At 41.6% G+C, this 19,884-nt stretch overlaps 1 protein-coding gene across 14 annotated transcripts in view; it reads left to right on the top strand.

The window, feature by feature from the left end:
* The window catches only part of LOC137124568 (CREB3 regulatory factor-like), a 35,036-nt gene extending 15,972 nt beyond the window's left edge, over positions 1-19,064 (top strand). For all 14 annotated transcript variants that reach the window (XM_067499655.1, XM_067499646.1, XM_067499648.1 and 11 more), the window contains exons 6-10: positions 3,180-3,353; positions 4,135-4,324; positions 7,162-7,235; positions 11,276-11,404; positions 11,533-19,064. In XM_067499655.1, the coding sequence (XP_067355756.1) occupies positions 3,180-3,353; positions 4,135-4,324; positions 7,162-7,235; positions 11,276-11,404; positions 11,533-11,648 (683 nt within the window). In that variant the 3' untranslated portion in view covers positions 11,649-19,064. The remainder of the gene's footprint in view (positions 1-3,179; positions 3,354-4,134; positions 4,325-7,161; positions 7,236-11,275; positions 11,405-11,532) is intronic.
* Positions 19,065-19,884: the final 820 nt, after the last annotated feature.

The raw sequence follows: 19,884 nt of genomic DNA, 5'->3' as shown, positions 1-19,884 counted from the left end.
GTCATTGAATTTGATTTAGTCATGTTAGAAATGAAAGTTTTAATATTATGTCAGCAGGTTTTTTTTGGACCCAGCTCTGGTGGATTTAAAGAAGTGTCTCTTCAGTCGTCCTGCTGGTGGAGCTTTGCATGTTGTATTATTTATGATGGCATTATTCATGGCTCTGCAGGCCTGAGGCTAATCTGCTGTGACGTCTGTGCGCTGATGTAGGTGTCTGCCTCAGAAGCAGCATACATGCATTCGGCTATAGATGGTGGTGGCTTTGTTATTAGAACACAGCAGCATGTGTTTGTGGATTAGTGTTTGCAGGGTGGTTTCATACTAGGCGAGTGTAAAGTTATGATTACGGTTCATCTGTCATGTTTTCCCTCGTTTAAATATCTTCTGTATGGCTGTCAGTGTTGTCCACCTACAGGCTGTAGTGTTGGATGACACTCAGTTTTCTTCGTAATAAAATCGTGTTTGGCCCATTGCACCAGCTGTTGTTGATGGTTGGCCTCAAACCTCAACTGACTCGATTTGCAATGTTTCTGATGCAAATTTCAAATTCATTTAAATATTTATCTCCCAAACAATAAAAAAAACTGTCATGTTTCAAAAGCCCAGGCTTTACATTTCTAAAAATAAATACGAATATGATGCAGTACGATTGTGGCATTACAATACTAGAATGTAAAGATACTGAATATTTGCAGGTGCAGGTTAAAGATACGGAATTCAAAGCTCTTGAGGTCAGAACTTTACATACACATTCATTGAAGACATCAGAGTAACTGCAGCCTATTTTCTGTTTAGCTGTACTCATAATTACATACAGCGTTGTTGCTAAATTATATATTTAGACATAATTCTTCCCAACACATTTATAATTGTCTTTAAAAACTGCTTCTTTTGGCAAAATGTATCCATTTTTATCCGTCTGGACTTAAAGTTTAGTTCAGCTAAACCCTCTGGTCCTTCTATAATGCTGACGATATTAACTCTGGTGTCTAGTGTGTGTGTGTGTGTGTGTGTGTGTGAGTGAGGGGGCCACTAAGACAACAGTCATCAGGACGCTAATGGCACATTTATGCTACTCACTATTTGACATCCTATCCTGTCAAGGTGTCTTATCCTGTTACCTTTCCCACATCTCCTGGAATGATGATGAAACGCTGTTGGTGTAAAAGCATCAAAACGTGCCTGGACAACAGTCAAGGAACTGGTGGAAATGTTGTCGGGACCTGGTACGCGAGGATCCAGATCCTGCTGCAAGAAAATTAACGGCATCATTAAGACAGAGAATTAGGGGGATATTTACATATCAACCAGGATGTGAAAGCTTGGACACAAACAGGTCTTATTCTTCGGTAGACATTTCTTCCCAAAAACCCAGTCATGCAGTTTCCACAAAGATTTGAACGTTCACCAATGTCTTCTTATTTTGGAGTTTTACAGCAGGAACCAAATCTTTGCAGATTTAAGAGCACACTGACACGTTTGTGAAACTCCACTGGTTATTTTCTTCCGTTCCACAGTTGTAACACTGAATGCAGCTTTCACTGAATGAGTAATGGATCTTTTTTTTTTGTCCATGTGTGTGATTTTCATATGCTATTGACGGCACCAGATATGACAGCTCAGCTGTTCAGCAGCTCTAAAGTCTTTCTGCTGTTTGGAGTCTGGTACTCTACAGTCTTTGTCATTTCTTTAGTTCGTGTGTGTGCACATGAGCCTGCAGGCTCCTGTCCCTCACTCGTGGGACATTTACCTTAAACAGAAACCACTAGAACACACTTTTAACTCACAAGGACAGTGGGATTCTTCGATGTAACAACAAATAGATCTGAATAAATGTTGAAAATGTTTGAATGTACTGTACATCAGAGGGGACTAGAAGCTAGAAACTAGAAGACCCGAGTGTCTCCCATGGAATGACTTTGAGGGAGGTAACAGGACATTTTACCTGCAGTGCATGTAACTCTCACAGCATTTGTCAGCAGTTCTGTCACACACATACGTGGTTTAATGTTGTGCACATCACTGTGGACTAAAAACAAGGATAAGATCAGATGAGAACTGAGAAACTGAACGAAGCAGAAATAAGCACCATCAACAGACCGTAGGAGGTCACAGAGATGTCACAGACTTGAAACATCTTCGTCGCCAGTCCAGACTAAACTGTCTGAACAGCCATGAATTGTGGTGCAGACATTTGTGGTTCCCAGAGGATGCAAGCAAACATTTTTATGACACTCTAGCAATAAAAATAATATGAAGAGATGGATTTTTCTTATTTATAGCTGATTTTATCAGAATAACTAAACAATCAAACAAACATTTTTTTTTTATTATTCTTAAGCCAAACTGTGCGATGTTTTTACGCCACTAGTGATAAGCGTCTAAAAATAGCCGCGTTATCATAGAGCACTTTATTTTGTGGTGGTTTATGACCAAATTTGGGTTTAAGATGCCTTTGCTGTTGTTTATTTAGCATTGTGTCTCATATATGTGTGACAAAAATTGTGCTGTACTTTAGGCCTTTTCATACAGCAAACATTGTGGATTTTATGGCATTTGATTGTATTTACACATTAACAACACACTGGTTTTGGCACATCTCATTTTCCAACAACTATGTGCTCCAGCTCTGAAAAGTCCTGATTCAGAACTACAATTTCATTCAGTCTTTCCCCTCGAAAATATTTCAGGCACAGTGGCAAGAAGATGAGAGAGCTTTTGTGCACGCACACAAAACTATTTGGTTATTTATACTGTTACTGCTGAGTGACAATCAGAAAAGTGTGTTTGATTTCTCTGATTTGGAGATTTGTTCTCGCCGCTTCCTTTCTTCACGAACGTGACATAAATGGATTTAAAAATATATTTTAGCCTGTTGTGTAGGCATGGCGGCCTGCTATGCCTGTTTTATTGTAGAGGAAACGCTGTGTTATTGACATAAGATGAACATTTTAATTGGGAGATTCTGAAACTGTAGCAAGATCAGTTGGTGGGTTTACTATGCAATTTCTCTCTGATTTGAAATTTTTTGGACTACAGAGACTCAGACCACTCTGCCAAAGATACTTTGCCAACGATACTTTGCAGCCCTCCCAAATATAGTTATAAAGGTTTTGTCTGCTTGAATAGTTGGACAACAACTTCAATTAAATTGATTGCATTTGTTTTTGTACTTCCAGAGGTGGAGGCAGAGCCAGCGAGGCAGCCGGGTGAGCGCCCTTCAAAACGCCGCTGTTTCTGGGAGTACAGACGTGCTCGGGAGTCAGCCACCAAGAAAAAGCTTGGAGGAGAAGTCCACTGGTCTCTGTCCTGGAGCTCCAGCACTCTGCCCAGCACACTGTACCGCAGAGAGGGTGAGAACACGTACATGTGGTCACTATAGTGACACTAATGACAAAAACAGTATATTTATGGGAATTTGGACGATATTGTAAAAAATAAAGGACCTCAAAAATGTACCAGTGTATTCACTAAAAATAACCTGTTGGTTAGACACTGTATAAAAAACATCTAAAACTGATAAAATTAGTTTTCAAACTGATGATCTGAATGTAATTATCAGTCACATTGGTTGATGTGGATGGATCTTCACATTGAGCTGAGTAACAATCCACTGACTGAGAGCCTTTCTGGTGGAGGAGCTATTAAAACATTCACACCAGAGCTCCGTGTCCCATTTCTCCTTCGTTTCTCAAATCGTTAAGGGACCCCCAGATTTGTGCCCTACATATGACTTTTATGTCCAAATCTCTGTAAGGAGTAAATCTTACATCAGGCACCAGATGTGGCTGTGCAGAACTAGTGCTCCGATATTAGGGCATTGACGTTCACAAATTCTGCCTTCAAACTTGAGCAAAATTTAAACTTCTGTGACTATTTTTCTAAAATTTCCATGAGACATAGGAGGCCGTTTTGCAGCTGCACTGCAGATTAGCATAGTCTTTGTATTTATTTACACACACTTCCTGATGAAAGAGCATGTTTCTAGTGTTGGGAGATTTGGGATCTCGACAAGAATTTTAAGACAAAGAGTTGGATCAGCGTAGGTTTTGACAGATACTCAGCAGGGTTTAGAGAAGCTGAAAAAAGAGCTGGAAGACAGGTATTGAGTCTGTTCCTTCATCCTTTGTTCAGGCAAAAAAGGGCGGCGCAAAGCTCGCAAGACAGATGCCAGCGATCTGACTCCCAACCCACAGAAGCTCCACAACATCGGGGAGCAGCTGCAGAAGCTGAACGCCGCCATCGACGGCATGGGTCCGGTCAACGACCTGCCTGCCGTGGCCCGAGCCCGGTCACGCAAGGAGAAGAATAAGCTCGCCTCCAGGTACCTGACTCAACTCACCACCATCTACATTGTCTGCAGCAGGTTGGAGCTCCAGAGACGTCCTGTATCGATTTGGCAGGCATGAGTGGGCATTTTAAGAGGTTTTCGATGTTTGCAAATCATTCACTAAAAGAAAATGGAAGATAAGAATCCTGCAGGGCTCAGTGGTTTAGCACATACATCGGTTTTCAAAGGTGTTCATTTAAAAGGTTGACCTTGTAATACTGTTTCTGGAGGGAGAGAAAAATGCATATAATCTCTGTGGAATTTAAGTCCAGTTGAAATAAGAAATAAGAAAATCTAAGCAATGTGATCTCATTTCCACTATCATTTTAATTTTGAATCATTAGATTTCAACTCTCTGAGTGGGGCTCGGTTTGTCGTGCCACAAATGACCTTTAAAAAGCAGCCCTCTGAGCAGACTGGCATAATAAGTCTCATACATTTGAAAGATGTGTCCGACGTGCATATTGTTCCCAACACAAATTGGCATTTGTGTGTTTTTCAGGGGATTTACTGAGCTTACCTTGAAATTTATCACGATGCTATAAAAGAAGGAACGACGGAGGGAATCAGGAGGAGGAAAAAAACAGATGAGATGGCGGAAAAGCAGGATGAAAGGCTGAATAGGAGGAAATCAGGGCAGGATTGAGGAGGCAGACAAGGAGTTAGATGAGGAGGTTCATATAAAGTTCATCTGTGGAAGGAGGGAGGGAGAGAATTCGTAAGAAAGGACATTATTACAGGCAGTTTAAAGAGGAGGGGGCCTCTGGGAATATGTTATTATTCCAAACATATATTAAACAGGGCATAAACACACCATCAGATAGTGGAATTGAGAAAGATGAAACACAGACGAGCTGAAAGAGCGGGACAAAGGGGGTGGGGAGAGGAGGGAGTTTACACTTTGTCACTGAGTACTTTATACTGCAATGTCACTGAGTTCATGTCTTCATTTAAGATTCAGGAATTTGTTCTGCAAAGACTCTTTAAAACTGCCGAACTTGTGGCTGGCCGGGACCAGGTTGCTTTCAGTGGCAGTGCGATTGTTCTGAACGCCTCCGGACCTCCAGACTCATTGATTTCCCAATTGCTTCAACGAAAAAAAAAAGCAACCTCTTCTTTGCAGTGGTGCCTCCAGCTTGGTTAGACACTCTGAGCAGCACAGTTGGAGATGGAAAGATCGTGCCCTTGCCACCGACCCAATGATTAGTCCTACTGAAATGATACCGCGAGCAAAAAAGTTAGTTCTTGCCTTCGAAAACAGGCAGCAAATAACCTAAGGTCCTATTTTAGCTTTTTTTTCAAATTTTCAAGCTTCAAAAATACTCAAAAGCCTTCACATTTGTACATTGTACTGTGTCAGCTTTTAATTTAAAAAATGTTGTTTACATTTAGTACTTTTGCTTCTTCTGCACCTTTTGTGCCAAGTCAGGCTAACAGAGAAATAAATGGAAGAGTTACAAAATGATAAAAGTAAGTTCATGAGATTTACATTTCTGCTTTTTAATCTCACACCTTTTGGCTAAATTATTAATTTTATGTCATTTTAATTAAAGTCAGAGTTTTGATTTGACCTAATTTAGATTTAATCTTGTAATTTGAATTCATTTAAAGTTTTAACTATTCATGTTCTAATTTGAATTGTGGTGGGCGGCAATGGCTAAGTTGGTAGAGTGGCAGCCCACCGACCATAGGGTTAAAGGCTCGTAACCCAGAACCCCCAGCCGCACAGTGCAGGTCCCAGCCTCGGTAGAAATTGGGGACTCAACAACCGGACTATTGATCCACTGTGGTGACAATGAACTTGTGGGATAAGCCGAAAAGACAAAAAGCGTGTTTCCCAAAATGTTTCAGTCAAACATGAGTCTTCTCTTAAACAACTCGACCGTCAAGTAGCCTCTGCTATTTGCATTCTCAACCGTTCTTGTCCTGGAGACACAGTTGTATCTTTTTATTGTGTTGTCTGCTGCTAGATTTGATCTCAAAAACAACTAGCACTTCAGGGTTTGGATGTACAGTGGCTCCAAGTATCTTAAACACAGTCCGCTGTGGCTAATTTCTATACCTGTCCATGTACCAGAGGCTTTTGATTGCTTGAATGTGTTTGTCCTACCTTCAGGCAGGTCTCCTCTCATTTGCCAATTAAATCAAAATGCAGCTGTAGTCTATCGTAATGCACATCATGGCATCTTTATGGAATATTTTTGGTATTGCAGTAGGAACTGTTTGAAAATTATACACTGATGTTGCATGCTGTGGCTTGTGGGTAGATAGGGAAACGCCAATTTAAAAACCTGTGGTATTTGTTGGAACATTTTATCGTAATTTGTCAGTCTCCGCACCACAATGATTAGAAACTGCTAAATCCTTGTATAGTCCTCTACATCCTCTCCAAACCAGCAGGAACTGTGTTACAAAAAGAAAAGGGGGGAAAAAAGGGTATTCTGTCCAACAAATATTTTGTGTCCTTGTGTTTCATCAGCTGAGTCACAGCTGCTGGAGAAGTGAAATTCTCTGTAATAGCCCCAGTGGCGCATTAATATTTGAGCTGCATTGATTGATTCGTTCTTTGCTGCCTTTTTTATTTCCAATCTTGAATACTCTGAAACCAAACCGTATCCCCCTCAGAGTCATAGTGTCAAATCAGAGAAGTGGCAGGATGGTTTTTCAGTCAGTCTCCATCACAGTTTGGGGAGACATCCTCCACTTATCGCTCCCCAGCTGCTCTCAGTGTGAGCCAGCTGACTCAGTAACAGGATCATATACGGGAATACTACAGCTAGAGTTTCCCGTTGCACAGAATGAGAGTAATTTCTTCTTTGCTCTGTTTCCAGAGCCTGCAGACTGAAGAAGAAGGCCCAGCACGAAGCCAACAAGATCAAGCTGTGGGGGCTCAACCAGGAGTATGGTGAGTACCTCAGAGTGGACAATCCTATTTTGATGGTTTTCATTTTGAAAGATTATGTTCTTGTTTTTTTATGGATTTGGAACATTGTGGACTTCTTTTGGTCCCGTTTGTTCATATTTCTAAAAAGCTTGCATATGCAGTGTGAGCTTTTATTTCGAGAGCAGAGGCATTTTAAGGTTGACCACGATAGTGCAGGCTCTAGTCAGTGACTTCACCTAAACTATAAATTTAATGAACATTATTCTCTCCACATCATGCTGTACTGGAGGTGACCCTGCTAACATTAGAACAAACTGTGTGTGTGCGTGTGTGTATAAATTACACATTATTAGACATTACACATTATATGTGTGTGTGTGTGTATATATCTAATACATTTGGACAGTTCAGTGCTCTAATATAAGAGCATGGGTGTCCTCAAGTAAGACAGAAAGGATGTAGGTTGAAGACAAAGCTTATTTGTAAACCGTCTGTAAACATATTCATTATATTCCACTTCATATCTATTCATAAGTCTGTAAAGAAAAATAACTGGAAATTCTCAAAGCAATAAACACAAGCAAACAGGAAGACAGAATTTCCCTCAACTTTTTCATAGCCTTAAACACAAAGACCAAATTCTTGTAATTGTTCTTCACATTCATATTTTTGAACATTTTCTTACACCCAGTGGGAGTTTTACACATTTTTAATTTGTCCTCAAGTTTGTTCCATAAATTCAACCATCTGACAGAAACACATGTCCCTTTTCTGAAATGTATTTTATTTATCCTTTGTTAGTTTTATACATAATCTGAGAAGTTTTAATGTTTATTACATCCTCTGTGGTTTAAGGGTTCTCTGTAATAATCTCTGTTGATAATTCTCATGGCTTAAAAGTTTGATTGGTTTGAGAATAAACAGTGTTCACATATAATCAATGTGCAACTGGTTTAAATCATTTTGACCCCATGATATTTGTGTGGTTTCCATTACAGCATGTCATTGTCTGAAAAACCTTATTATTGCTCTTTCAAGATTCGTGCAAGAAGCATCATTTATTGACTTCAAAACAGTTTTTACTGTTTGTATTCATCTTCCCATTGCATTCGGCACACTACCCAAATGTTTGGCTGAGAAAAATAAAATTTTATCATCTGCATAAAACATTAATTTAAGCAATTCTGGCACCGTATCATTAACATTCAAATACGAATAAAAGAAGTTTGGCCCTAACACGGATCCTTGTGGCACTCCACACTTAATCCTTGACACTTCTCAAACAGTATTATTCAACTTAACAGACTACTGATCTGTTATTAATGTTGCTCTGTAGCACTTTGTACATAACACCTTCCTAATTCCAATAACCACAATAATGTCGAATGCCCTTTAAAGGTCAACAGAAATTATTTTGTTTTTTTCTTTTATTTGTCGTGTTAGTTATTTCTCTGCTACTTCCATTAGTGTGAATGCAGCGAAATGACTGACCCTACAATCATTTATCTATGACTTGTTTGCTGTATAAACATGTCTAACCTAGACAAAAACACCTTTTCCAATAATTTAAAGACTCAGGAAGCAAGGACATTGGTCAATAATTTACAAGACTTATTTTTGTGGGACCACTTCCAGTTAAAATCCAAACCTATCCCTCCCCAACCCAACAAGGAAACATAAAGGCCTTTTCTTTGGCCTAAGGAATTTCCTAAAGGAAATGAACTGGACCACAGTACTGCACAGTTCACTGCTTGGGTGGTGGTTTATTTCTTTATTTAATTTCATGTTTTTAACATGATCACCCAATCACTGCCACCCCCTGTGCTGCACAAGATGACTGTAAGAGACTGTAAACTGTAGCTTCAATGTTTTTCACAAGTTTTATCATTTCTCTTACCTTTAGAAGAGAGGGGTGAATTTGTCAGATTTTTAATGGCTAATTGATTTTCCAGCTGAGAAAATTAAGTTTTCAACATGTTTGACTGACTGATTGAATTTACTTTACACAGCAGCAGGTACAGTCACAGAAAATAAAATCATTTATTTCAGCTCCTGCAACAACCGACGTGTTCTAACTTCTTTATAATAAAAATTAAAATACACATCCAGTAAAAGAACTGATAGCAACAAGCTCAACTGTGAGCGTGTGCACACTGAAACCTGAGAAGAGGGACTTCACCTTGTTCCTGGTAATCACCACTTCTGCTCTGCCAAATCTGTCAGCCCCATCCTGTGTGCCGCCTTCTATTAATCTGGTCTGGTTACCAGCCTCTTTCAATATCCTTTTGTCCATTTTTTAATTTTTTTTTTAAATTCCAGTCATTCCTAAACCCACCGTGGCCTGTCATTGCTTTATTTGGGGCTCCTGCTAGTTTTAGTCGTCCTGGCGAGAAGCCAAAACACACATAGCTTAGCATCACACAACATCCTCTGGCTTCCTTTTCCCTCCCCCTCGCTCTCACTCTCCATTCCTTCTGACTCTTCTGGGTTTAAATTCTTTACCTTTTCCTTGCTCTCTCCATCGCTCCTCTGCTTGTCTCTATCAGTGTAATTTACATGCTTTGCAGCAGATTCAACAGGAAACTTCAAACAAGTGGGACTCTGGCACCGTGCCGGGAAGCCTCAGGACTGCAGTTACTGTGTGTGTGTGTGTGTGTGTTGTACAAATAAACACACAAAATTCAGGAAGAAGAAATGGTCCGATCCACTGTAGCCCTTCTCCCACCCACACACTCCCTGCTGAGGGGAGCTGGACAAGCAGAGGAATCAGACCTGCACTAGAATAATGTTCTCTGACAGGAGGGGTATCGTGGCACCATCAGGTCACATGACCTCACAGGAGGGGGAGGAGGGGGAGGAAGAGTGAGAATCACAGAAGGAGCTGACCAGCAGACCACTAAATAATCTTGTTTTGTAGACAGAAAGATAGCTGAACTGGAATAAATGTGTATAAAATTCTTCGGGGAGACAGAGTAAAGCTGTAAACTTTCTAAACTGTTAAATAAATCTTGTATATTCCTTTTTTTTTTGCCTTTTAAAATGCATGATCTGAAAATCCGAGCACACTGGGAATTTATTACAAAATTATTATTATTATTATTCTTAAAATATGTGGACAAAAATATCTAAAAGTGAACCAGAGTAGTTGTAAAGCTGCAACAACAATTTACTTCATTACTGTGGCTTTGGTTTGTGTCTAGTCATAATAAATGGAAGCAATGATTGTTGCAGGCTTTTATCTGGAAAAATGACTTAATCAAAACAGTGGCAGATAATTCTTCAAAAACAACTTAATGCTTCAGCTCGTGTGTGAGAAAGTTGCTGATGTTTACCGAAGAAAAAATCTGCTTGATATCATTAAATTTGAGAAATATTAGCAGAACAACAAATGCTACATTTTCAGAGACACACTGGTGTTTTTAACCATCGCACATTTCAGTCTGACGTGTTTTTGACTGAGCAGCTCCACTGGAGCAGTAATAATTGTGGTAATTAGGAAAGTAAAGTTCTGCTCTTTCACTTTCACCCACCTAATTTTAAACTCCTTTCCAGTCAAAACCCTGTTTATCTGACTTTTAGGTCATTGTTGTTTTTTTTTCACTTTCACTACTTTTAGTTTCTTCTTGACTGTTGTGGACATTTTTTTTCTTTAATTTTTTCTTTCCACTTGCTCTTTAAGTCTTTAAACCATCTTTTTTCCATCCGGTGAAGCACCAGATGTTTTTAAAAATGTGGTCTTAATTTTTAAGTAAGTGGCTGGAGCCAACATTGTTTAAAGTTTTGTTTTTTTTTGTCAAAATATTACTGTATTAATGTGTTAATTTTAATATTTGAATTAATATTATTAGTCACTAAAAGTATTTTAACAATGCTTTAGTTCAATCGCTAAAAGATTTGAATAAATACACAACTCTGCATGTAGTTTGTGGTTGGTTGCAGGAAGAAGATGAAACTGCCGATCAGTGATTGATTGATTCTAGCTTCACCTCTTTGACCTGCAGAAACAAATTCTCCTTTCTGAGATGTGAATAAAAGATTTGATTCTTTTGTTTGCTGCAAAGAAAACCTGTTGGGGGCTCTGCTGCGGATTAAGGAGGTGATCAGACGGCGGGTGGAGAGTAGCGAGGAAGAGGACACAGACGAACGAGGGATGACCCAACGTCTGGAAGACATCCTCCGAGAGTCCAGCGGTGAGAAACACACACACACTGTTTTGAGAGACTTTACTAAGATTGTGTACGTGCACCTGGAAAATGATTGCTATCCATGCTAACAATGTTAGCTCGCATAACAAACTTTACCTCCGTCACACCTTCAGGTCCTTTAGTCGCCGGGCGAACCAAAGACTTTGTGCAGAGGATTTTGGCGGCCAGCGCAGGTGGTCAGCACCAGTGCAAAGAGCCCTCACATGGAGGAGATGAGGCTGCTGGGTAAACCCATCCACCCGGTGCCCCTCCATCTACTCCTCCTCCTTTCTCCCTCTTCCACCCCTCCCCCTCCCTCTCCCCTCCCCACTCCTCCCCCTCCACTCCCCTCCCGTCCCCAGCTGCACCAACCTGACCCACGCAAGCCTGTCTTCACTGCCTCCAGCACTCACGTTGTAAAAGCAAGAGCAGAGAGGTGAAGCAGAGCTTAGAGAGGCTGGGAATCCGAAGAGGAGGAAGGAGAAGCCTTAACAAACATGGGAGCAAATTGCCACCCTGCTCCTAGGCCTCTCCAAACAGCAGCCGACTTCAACGCTTAGTCTCTACAGGCTGCACCACAACCACCAGACCGGAGCTGCTGCTGACGTCTCTGTATTCTGTGTTCTGTCTGTGTGTGAGTGTGTGTGTGTCTGCGTGTGTGTGTTGGACATGTAATATACTGTGTGAGTGTGTATAGTGTCCCTCTCTCCCTCTCTGTGTGGTATTTGTATCCCATTGTGCCTATGAATAGACATTGCACTGTTTTGTAGATGGTCGTAGTTTTCGGCAGGGGACCGGTAGTGAGCCGAGGGCGAGGGGGCATTTGAGGATAGAGGAAGTGCTAAAATAAGGAAGTGGGTGGAGCCCAGGCCTGGAAACAAAGAAATTGGTGTGTATGTGGGGTTTTTCTTTATTTCTTACTTTTTTCTTTTTGGCCGGGCTCCTGTAGAAGCACTGCATACCAATCAGATTGCTACAGTTTCTGAAATGTCAGTAAGTGTTGTGACACAGCAATGGAGTCCTGATACCAGACCAGCTGTTAAAAAAAAATCCTTGGAGCTTTAACGACCCCACCCCCCCTCCCCCCCATGCCTTCTCTTTTACAACCTGTTTCACCCCGTCAAAAGCAAGTGAAAGGGAGAACTGCACCTTAACTCCAGCTGACCAAAGAGAACTGCTGAATCACTTGGACACCAAAACCTCTCACTGCTTCAGATGCTGCCAACCATCAACACATCATTTTGCTTTGGGACGTGAGGGGATGGAGTGACTGAAAAGTTTTGGTTGTTGTCATGTTTACCCACATTACTGAATGCACTGTAATTCCCTTCGGATAACTGCACTAGGATCATGGATCTGAGGGACCGCGGTGTGACTGGCGGGTCGTCGTGTGGTCAGCCCTTTAGCTCTGCAGCCTGGTGCTCCATTAGCTTATCTGCAGTGGCTTTATTTTTACCCACAGGAGGGGAGTGTCCTCAATGCCTTCCCCAAGCCCTCTCCTCAGCCCCTGACTTTATTATGTAGCGCACCTTCCTGAATTGCAATGACAAATAGAGAAAAACACTCGTAGAACTAGAAAGCAAATAAGTTAAATTAGTTTTTTAATTATTGTTATTTTGTTGTTATTTGACATTGCCCACAGCCCACGCAGTGGGACTCAGTCTTGAGAGTTTTGAGATCTGCCTTTTGTCTGTGGTCTTGAAGCTGTAGACCAACTTGTCCAATGTGTGTTGGACACGAAAAAAAGTCAATGATTCTTTGAATTGCACTGTGGTAAGGGCAACTAAGCACCTTTGAAGAGGGCTTCAAGTCCTCCTAACAAGAAAAAGAGACTCTTGACACCTTTTTCTGAAGACGTGTATCAGATGGGAGACTTGTCGTGGGCACTCTGCGCTTTGTGACCAACCGGTGGTCTCGATTTGTTTCAGCATGGTGCTACTGTGTGTTAATGACTAAAATAAAAAACAATGCAAGCCTGAGCGGCGGCATCAGGCGGTAACTGCTGACTGGGTTTTGGCCTGCGAGTACGTTGTAATGGGCAGTTGTTTGCATAATGACGCCTTTCTGAAGTGCCTGGAGCTCAGAGCCACAGGGACCTGTGTTATTATGCCTGACCTTAAACCCCATTCTAAGGTAAAAGGTAACATTACTACTGCTGCCAGCTTGGCCTCACTTGACTTTATCCAGAAGACAAACACGATACCGCAGGCTTGTGTGGGGGTACTGTCACACACTCAGCCAAATAAGCCAATCAAAATATTTTCCTGTCAGATTAAACCTATACATGAGAGCACAGCTGGCACCGGTTTCTGTGAACATGATCTCTGGGAAATATAAGTAGAGGCGTGGCTGTGAGCAAAGCGATTCCCTTTGTTTTTCGACCTTGACCAGCTCTTGTGTGGGCTGTGCTCCAAAGCTGCTGTTCTGTAACACACTGTTCCCTCCTACTGAAACTCCATTTCCTGTCCCAACCGGAGGAGAAGCAGTTAATTTTAAACTGTTCACCTCCTGGAGGTCCCGCTCATGGCCATTTTCAAAGCTGTGAATCCATGAACCCAGGCCGGCATAGCGTTGCCCCGCGTTTTAGTTTCTGTTTTATTTTCTCAGAAATGTGGCTCATGGTTGTATGAGCACAGAACCGTACTGTAAACACAGGACTTCTGTTGTTCTGGGGCTGCTGAACAGAGCTCTTAAGCTCTGATGCCAAACACTGATAGTCTGTGGCTTTGGAAGGAAAGACACAGCAGGAGGCTCTGATGTCACTGAGGCTTCGTGAACATCACTAACAAAACCAGGCCTGGTTCGTCGTGTTTGATCATCTTACAGACATGGGTGATGATCTAGAACAAAGACACTGAGGCCAGTAAAAGACGAGTTTCAGCCCTTTTGGCTGAGGGTGCACTTTGCACTCGTTCTGCTGCTGGGAAGTGCCCTCCCCCCTCCTCCCCGTTTCTCTGGAGGCTGCCAGCAGAGTCACGGGATCGCCTGTTGGCAGCAGCTGCCCTCACATGCCCTTGTGCAACAACAAACAAAAAGAAATGTCCAGAAAAACAGGATATGTCAAAAATCCATCCGTCACATCCGCTGAGTTGATGATGAGTTCACCCCTGGTCACTTAAATGTTAATTACAAATCCTGTCCATTTAATTTGCTCGATAAAAACGGAGAACAATGAAATATACTGACTAATTGAACTGTTTGAGAGATTGCGGGGTTATGCCTGCCAAGCGTCCTGAAGCTGGGACTCACCTTTTCATTCAGATTCTGGTTCACATTGCACCATACATTTAATGTCATCTCCCCCACATCAGCGCACTGCGACCTCCGCCTTTAATCTCTGTTTTGTGCCCTTTTGTCTGTAGCAGCTGGCTTGCAGTGTCCTTCACACTGTCTGGTTAGTCTCTGAAACAGATGATAACTGAAGCACTCGGCCGTCTGTTTCTCATGGCAACGTTGTGTAACAACAGTCATGCGTGACATCATTGTTTCAAACGGTCACTGCAGCTTCTGTTATTGCTCGTATGGATGTTGGTATGTTGCAACAGATTTTCAGCTTGTGTGCCCTTTGTATATCTTTGTGAAGTCTCACAATCAGCTTGCATTAGATGCTGCTCAAGCGTTCAGGTGTTTGTGTGTATTTATATTCCCCCACAATTAGCACTAATAGGACGTCACAATTGTGCTCACTGCTGTTGCTGCGATCGCAGGTGTTTTCACTGTTGTTGCACTGGGCTGTAGTCAACGCATCGTAACATCTTAGCTGCTAAAAGCTAAATACGCTTTACTTTCAATTATGTTTGGTTTTTATTTATTTATTTAATTGTATACTGAATACGCCAAAAGCCAAAATTAAAAAACGTGACACAACGCCAGCCTTTACGCCACTGGTGAGCTCGAATTTAAATGTCATTTTGTCCCTTTTAATTGTGAGGCTTTAAGGAGGAGTGGTCACTGCTGGCACTGCCACCTGTCTTTGCTCGCATTCCAGAATCCGTTTCCCATAAAGTTTCTGTTTGTGTGTACTTGTAGCAGGAGACAGATGGGAGGGGGTTGTGGGTGGATGTCTGCTGTTTGGTCACATTTCTGTAGCTGCTTTCATGACAGCGGCCATGACAGCGTGAGCTCGTCCAGGGTCAACCGCAGAACAGGATTTTAAAAATACAGATCGGATGCTGTGAGCTTGTAAACGTGGCCAACTCAGACCGAATATGGACAGTGACTTTGCAGAAACTGGCAGATTCTTATCTGAGCTACTTCCTGCACAATGTCACCATCTGCCAGAGACAGAAGTAAACAGGCCTAAAACTTGTCTGTGTTTGGTTTTAAAAATAAAGATTTTCTGTCCAGCTCGGCTGATGAGGGGACACGGTTCAGATTCAGCTCCTTAGAGAGTAGTTTTTTATGAGGAAGTAAGTTTTTATTCATCTAAATCAAACCTTGTAACATTTTCTGTGCTGGTCTCCTCGTGTTTGAGGACCTACTTTCTTTTATACTGGACTGTGTTGTGTTCTGGCTTCTCCGTAGCCATCGACCAGGTGCATGAACACAGTGTCCCACTTGCAGCCCGTTTTCCTTTTGCACCGTGTCTGCTTTGCTCGATCATCTCTTGGTTTTGGAGCATGGAATTCTTATATCAGTCCCTTCAGGATTTGCCAGACTTCGGGTCTAAAATGCCAAAATTATTTCATGGCAACTTCTCAAAAATAAAATTGTGATGCGTGTTACAATAATTTTACACGTTTCTTTTTGCAGTGAAATTGCAGGAGCAAGTGAAAATTGCAAGAAAAAAAAAGTCCAATTCATTAAAAATCAAAGCCAACTTGATGTCCGCTAACAAGACGTCCATCAGCCTCTGTCACTGTGATTTGTCTCATCTGATGTCTTCACGTTTTAGCTGTTCTTTAGTTTACATCCCACCTCTCCCAGGTGTTTGGGATAGTAGTAGTAAGCATAGTATTAGAAGCTCCCTGATGTCCACACATTAATAACAACATCACAGAAGTTGGAAATATTTTGTCTCCTCATAAATGGATCCATAATTTGCTTTTGTGTGGAGATTTTTATCTTAAGAAATTATCATCGTGCAGCGTTAGCAAGCTCTCCTCGGCCGGTCTGCTTCACCAATAAAGATGCGGTTAAATTTTGCAGTAGCAACGTCACAAAATCCTGGAGGGTCTGTGATTAATGTATGTCAGTGTCTGTTAACATTAGATATGAATTTAATATCTCATAAGGATTGAACTGAATGATGACGTCCGTAAAGTTTCTCTTACCAGGCCGAAAATAAATAGATGACAAACTTGTGTCTAATATGCAGGAGAACACCTGTTACTGCTCATGGAAATGTGACAGCGGAAGGATTTGTCCAGTGAATATTTGAACTGCGACAAAGACAAGGCAGAAAATGAATCAGTTATTTTCTTATTCAGTCGTTTCAAAAGCAAAAAGGTTTCTTTTTCTCCATTTTTGTATCATGAATGGAATCTCTTAGTTATGCACTAAATTGTGATGGATGTTTGTTACTATTTCTCTGACGTTCTGTACCGTTGCTGACATATCACATAATTGTGTTATAAGTGCACCTCTCAGTGTTGGGGGAGGCTTTTCTGTCCGTTTGTGCCAATGCTGGCACCATGTTTAGCTTGAGATCCCGGTATTCAAAAACACTAAGTCCCTCGGTCTCCCTCTTTTAAGTGACAGACGGCTTTTGGACCAGGCGTTATTGACCGGTGGGTTGAATAGACCCATCAGTAAACCTACACTGGTGGGAGGCGGTCGACCTCCAGCTGCTCGTCCCCACTCTGCTCCAGCGCTCGCTTTGTCGGAGACACTCGGGCTCCTCAGGTTTCAAAGGCGGAGGGCCTACAGGCAGAGGGGACACGGCGCTTAGCCGAGGTCTCGGTGGAAGTTTATCTGAAACCTTTTTAGCCCCTCCACTGCCCCCTCCTCCTGTCGCACGCCGACATCTGTAGAGGAGGCTTCAGTCGTTGCCGCCTGCTGTACTGTCCTGCATCTTGATGCCCCAGTCTTCCGTGTCACTGACCTGGAAACCTCCATCTGAAAAGGTGGCAGATTGAAGGGGTTCGCACTTCAGACCTGCAGGTCCACATGGAGGTTTCTTGGGGAGCTGTCTGAGGCAAGCTCCAAATTGTGTCTCATGTCTCGTCCTAACATTCAAGTCTCTGAGCTGAGCATCTGCTTTTATCTCATAGATTGATCTCTGGCCAAGTTTCAGAATCAACTTCCTGCCCTGAGTGATGACATCCTACACATACACACCACTTTCTGACAAAGTTTTGTCACAGTTTTGTTGTTTTACGTGTGACATGTTTTTGTGTTTTGTCTGTGCTGCTCTTCATACTGGTTGGAAGGTGTTTGGTGGCTCTGTCCCCAACTCCACTCAATTTAAGAGCATTAAAGTCAAAATATGATGGCGTTTTTTGGGCTGTTCTGACACTGTCGGTCAAATCTGATCAAAGTGCTGATAGAGCTATTCATAATGAATCAAAAAAAGCTGCAGAATTTGCAATTCAAAGCTGCAGAATTTAAATTTTTTTAAATACATTTTCCAATAATTCAAAATTTTATATAAATTAAATCTAAAACATCTAGAAAATAATCCTTAAAATGAATTTGAAATAAAAGTAATGAAGGATTTATTGACTTGCTTCTCCTCTTGCAGCTTCGAACATAAAGCAGCCGCTTAGCTTAGCTTAGCACAAAGACCGGAAACTAGAAGCCTGCGCTGTCCAAAGGCAACAACATCCGCCTTCAAGCACATGCAAAAGTCACCAATCAATATGCTATATTTAATTTCTTTCCTAGAAAAACCAAAGTATATGAAGTGCAGTTTGTGACGAGGGGATTATGTGCAACATTTTTTTTAAGCTTTGTTTTTTTTTATTTTCGTGTCCAAACATTCACTGCACGCTTACAGTATCTTCCCAGTACTAGCAGTCTGTGGGAGTTCCACATGGTGCTCTCATCCTGCTGGTGGTAAGAGGCTAATTGGCCTTGCGTTTTTGAAATATGGCCAGAGATTTGAAACACAGATGCGATTAGCTCTCTGTCATGAATGTAATGATGATAAATGAGATGCAGCTGAACTGCACCACGTGGCTTTAGCCAAAACCAAGTCAGTCGTTGCTGTCGAGATCCAAGGCCGGACGTGGATGTGAGCAGGAAAAGGACAAAAACATGATGTCTTATTAGAAATAAATAGGGAGGAAGTGTCCCCCCCCCCAAAAAAAAGACTGAATAATTACGACCCTGCTGGTTCTTTAATCAGTCTGAAAACACGTTGGATGATGTGAAGAAAGAAAAAACCAAGAGACTAAACATTCCACAATGCCATGTCATATACTGTACAGCAACCCTCTTTTTCCGTTCCCTCTTCTGTCTGTCCTTCAGTAATCATAATACTGCAGTAATACTTTGGACCTGTTAACACATTAACACATCTTTATGTACAAATCCTTTGTCAGTAAGTAACCTTTAAGAAAATAGTACAAAAAAATGAAACAAAAAAATTACAAGAAGTGCCGTACAAATAGAAGCCTAATATTTTTTGTTTTTGGTTGTGTGTGAGTGTACTGTACACCTGTATAATGTATATTTTAATATTTATATGCAGCTGTTGTATTAAAGTATATTTTTAAAATAAAAATTGGACTGTTCCTTTAATTCAAAGTGCGTGTGTTTAAGAGTGAGGAGTTTATGTGGCTTTAACAAAATTATTCCTGGAATTAAGGTGAAACTGAAATCAGCGTTTTTGCTTGTTAATTGTCTCCTGCAACGTCTGCAGTGTTAACTGTTCAGCAGCGAGGCGCCGGCGCCGTTAAGGTGTTGCTGCTCTTCAGTCGTGCACATAAACAGGTTTGTGGGATCATCCGTTGAGAAGTGCTGCACAGCACCACCACCAGGTCACACGGGCACAGCATCACTGAGCTAAGTGGCTTTAACTCCGAAACAATGAAGGCAGTGACTGCTTGCAGTAAATTTGAACATGTTGTGACAATGACTGAGTTACAGGCTGGCAGAGATTCTCACAACAGGATCCAACTCTTTCTGGTTCATGTGGAGAGGTGCCAGACTGCCTTCAGGCCCCTCCCCCAGTTCTTTGGGCGTTTTATCCCTGAGTGTTGCCTTATAGAGTGGAAACCTTTCCTTTCATGTTGTGTAGTAGTAGTTATTGGGGTCAAAAACACTGAAAGTGTACTTTTTTTCAGTGAAACAGGAGTTTTACTCATTGGGGTGACAAAACTGGGCACATGCTCAAAATATGGTGGCACCTTTGGAAAATGTTTTAAAATTACGAAACATTTTGATAAACTGTATATTGATAGGCCAAGTGTGTGTTTATTTATTGTTTGTTCAGTGTCAGAAATGTCAAGTATGTGACGCATCTACCATTTTTAGTCAAACATAAGAAGTAATAATCCATCCGTTGCAGTGATAATCTCCCTGGTTGCAACTGCTACGAAATT

The sequence above is a fragment of the Channa argus genome, chromosome 3 (assembly GCF_033026475.1).
Source record: "Channa argus isolate prfri chromosome 3, Channa argus male v1.0, whole genome shotgun sequence".
NCBI lineage: Eukaryota > Metazoa > Chordata > Actinopteri > Anabantiformes > Channidae > Channa > Channa argus.
This window is presented reverse-complemented; position numbering and strand designations above follow the sequence as displayed.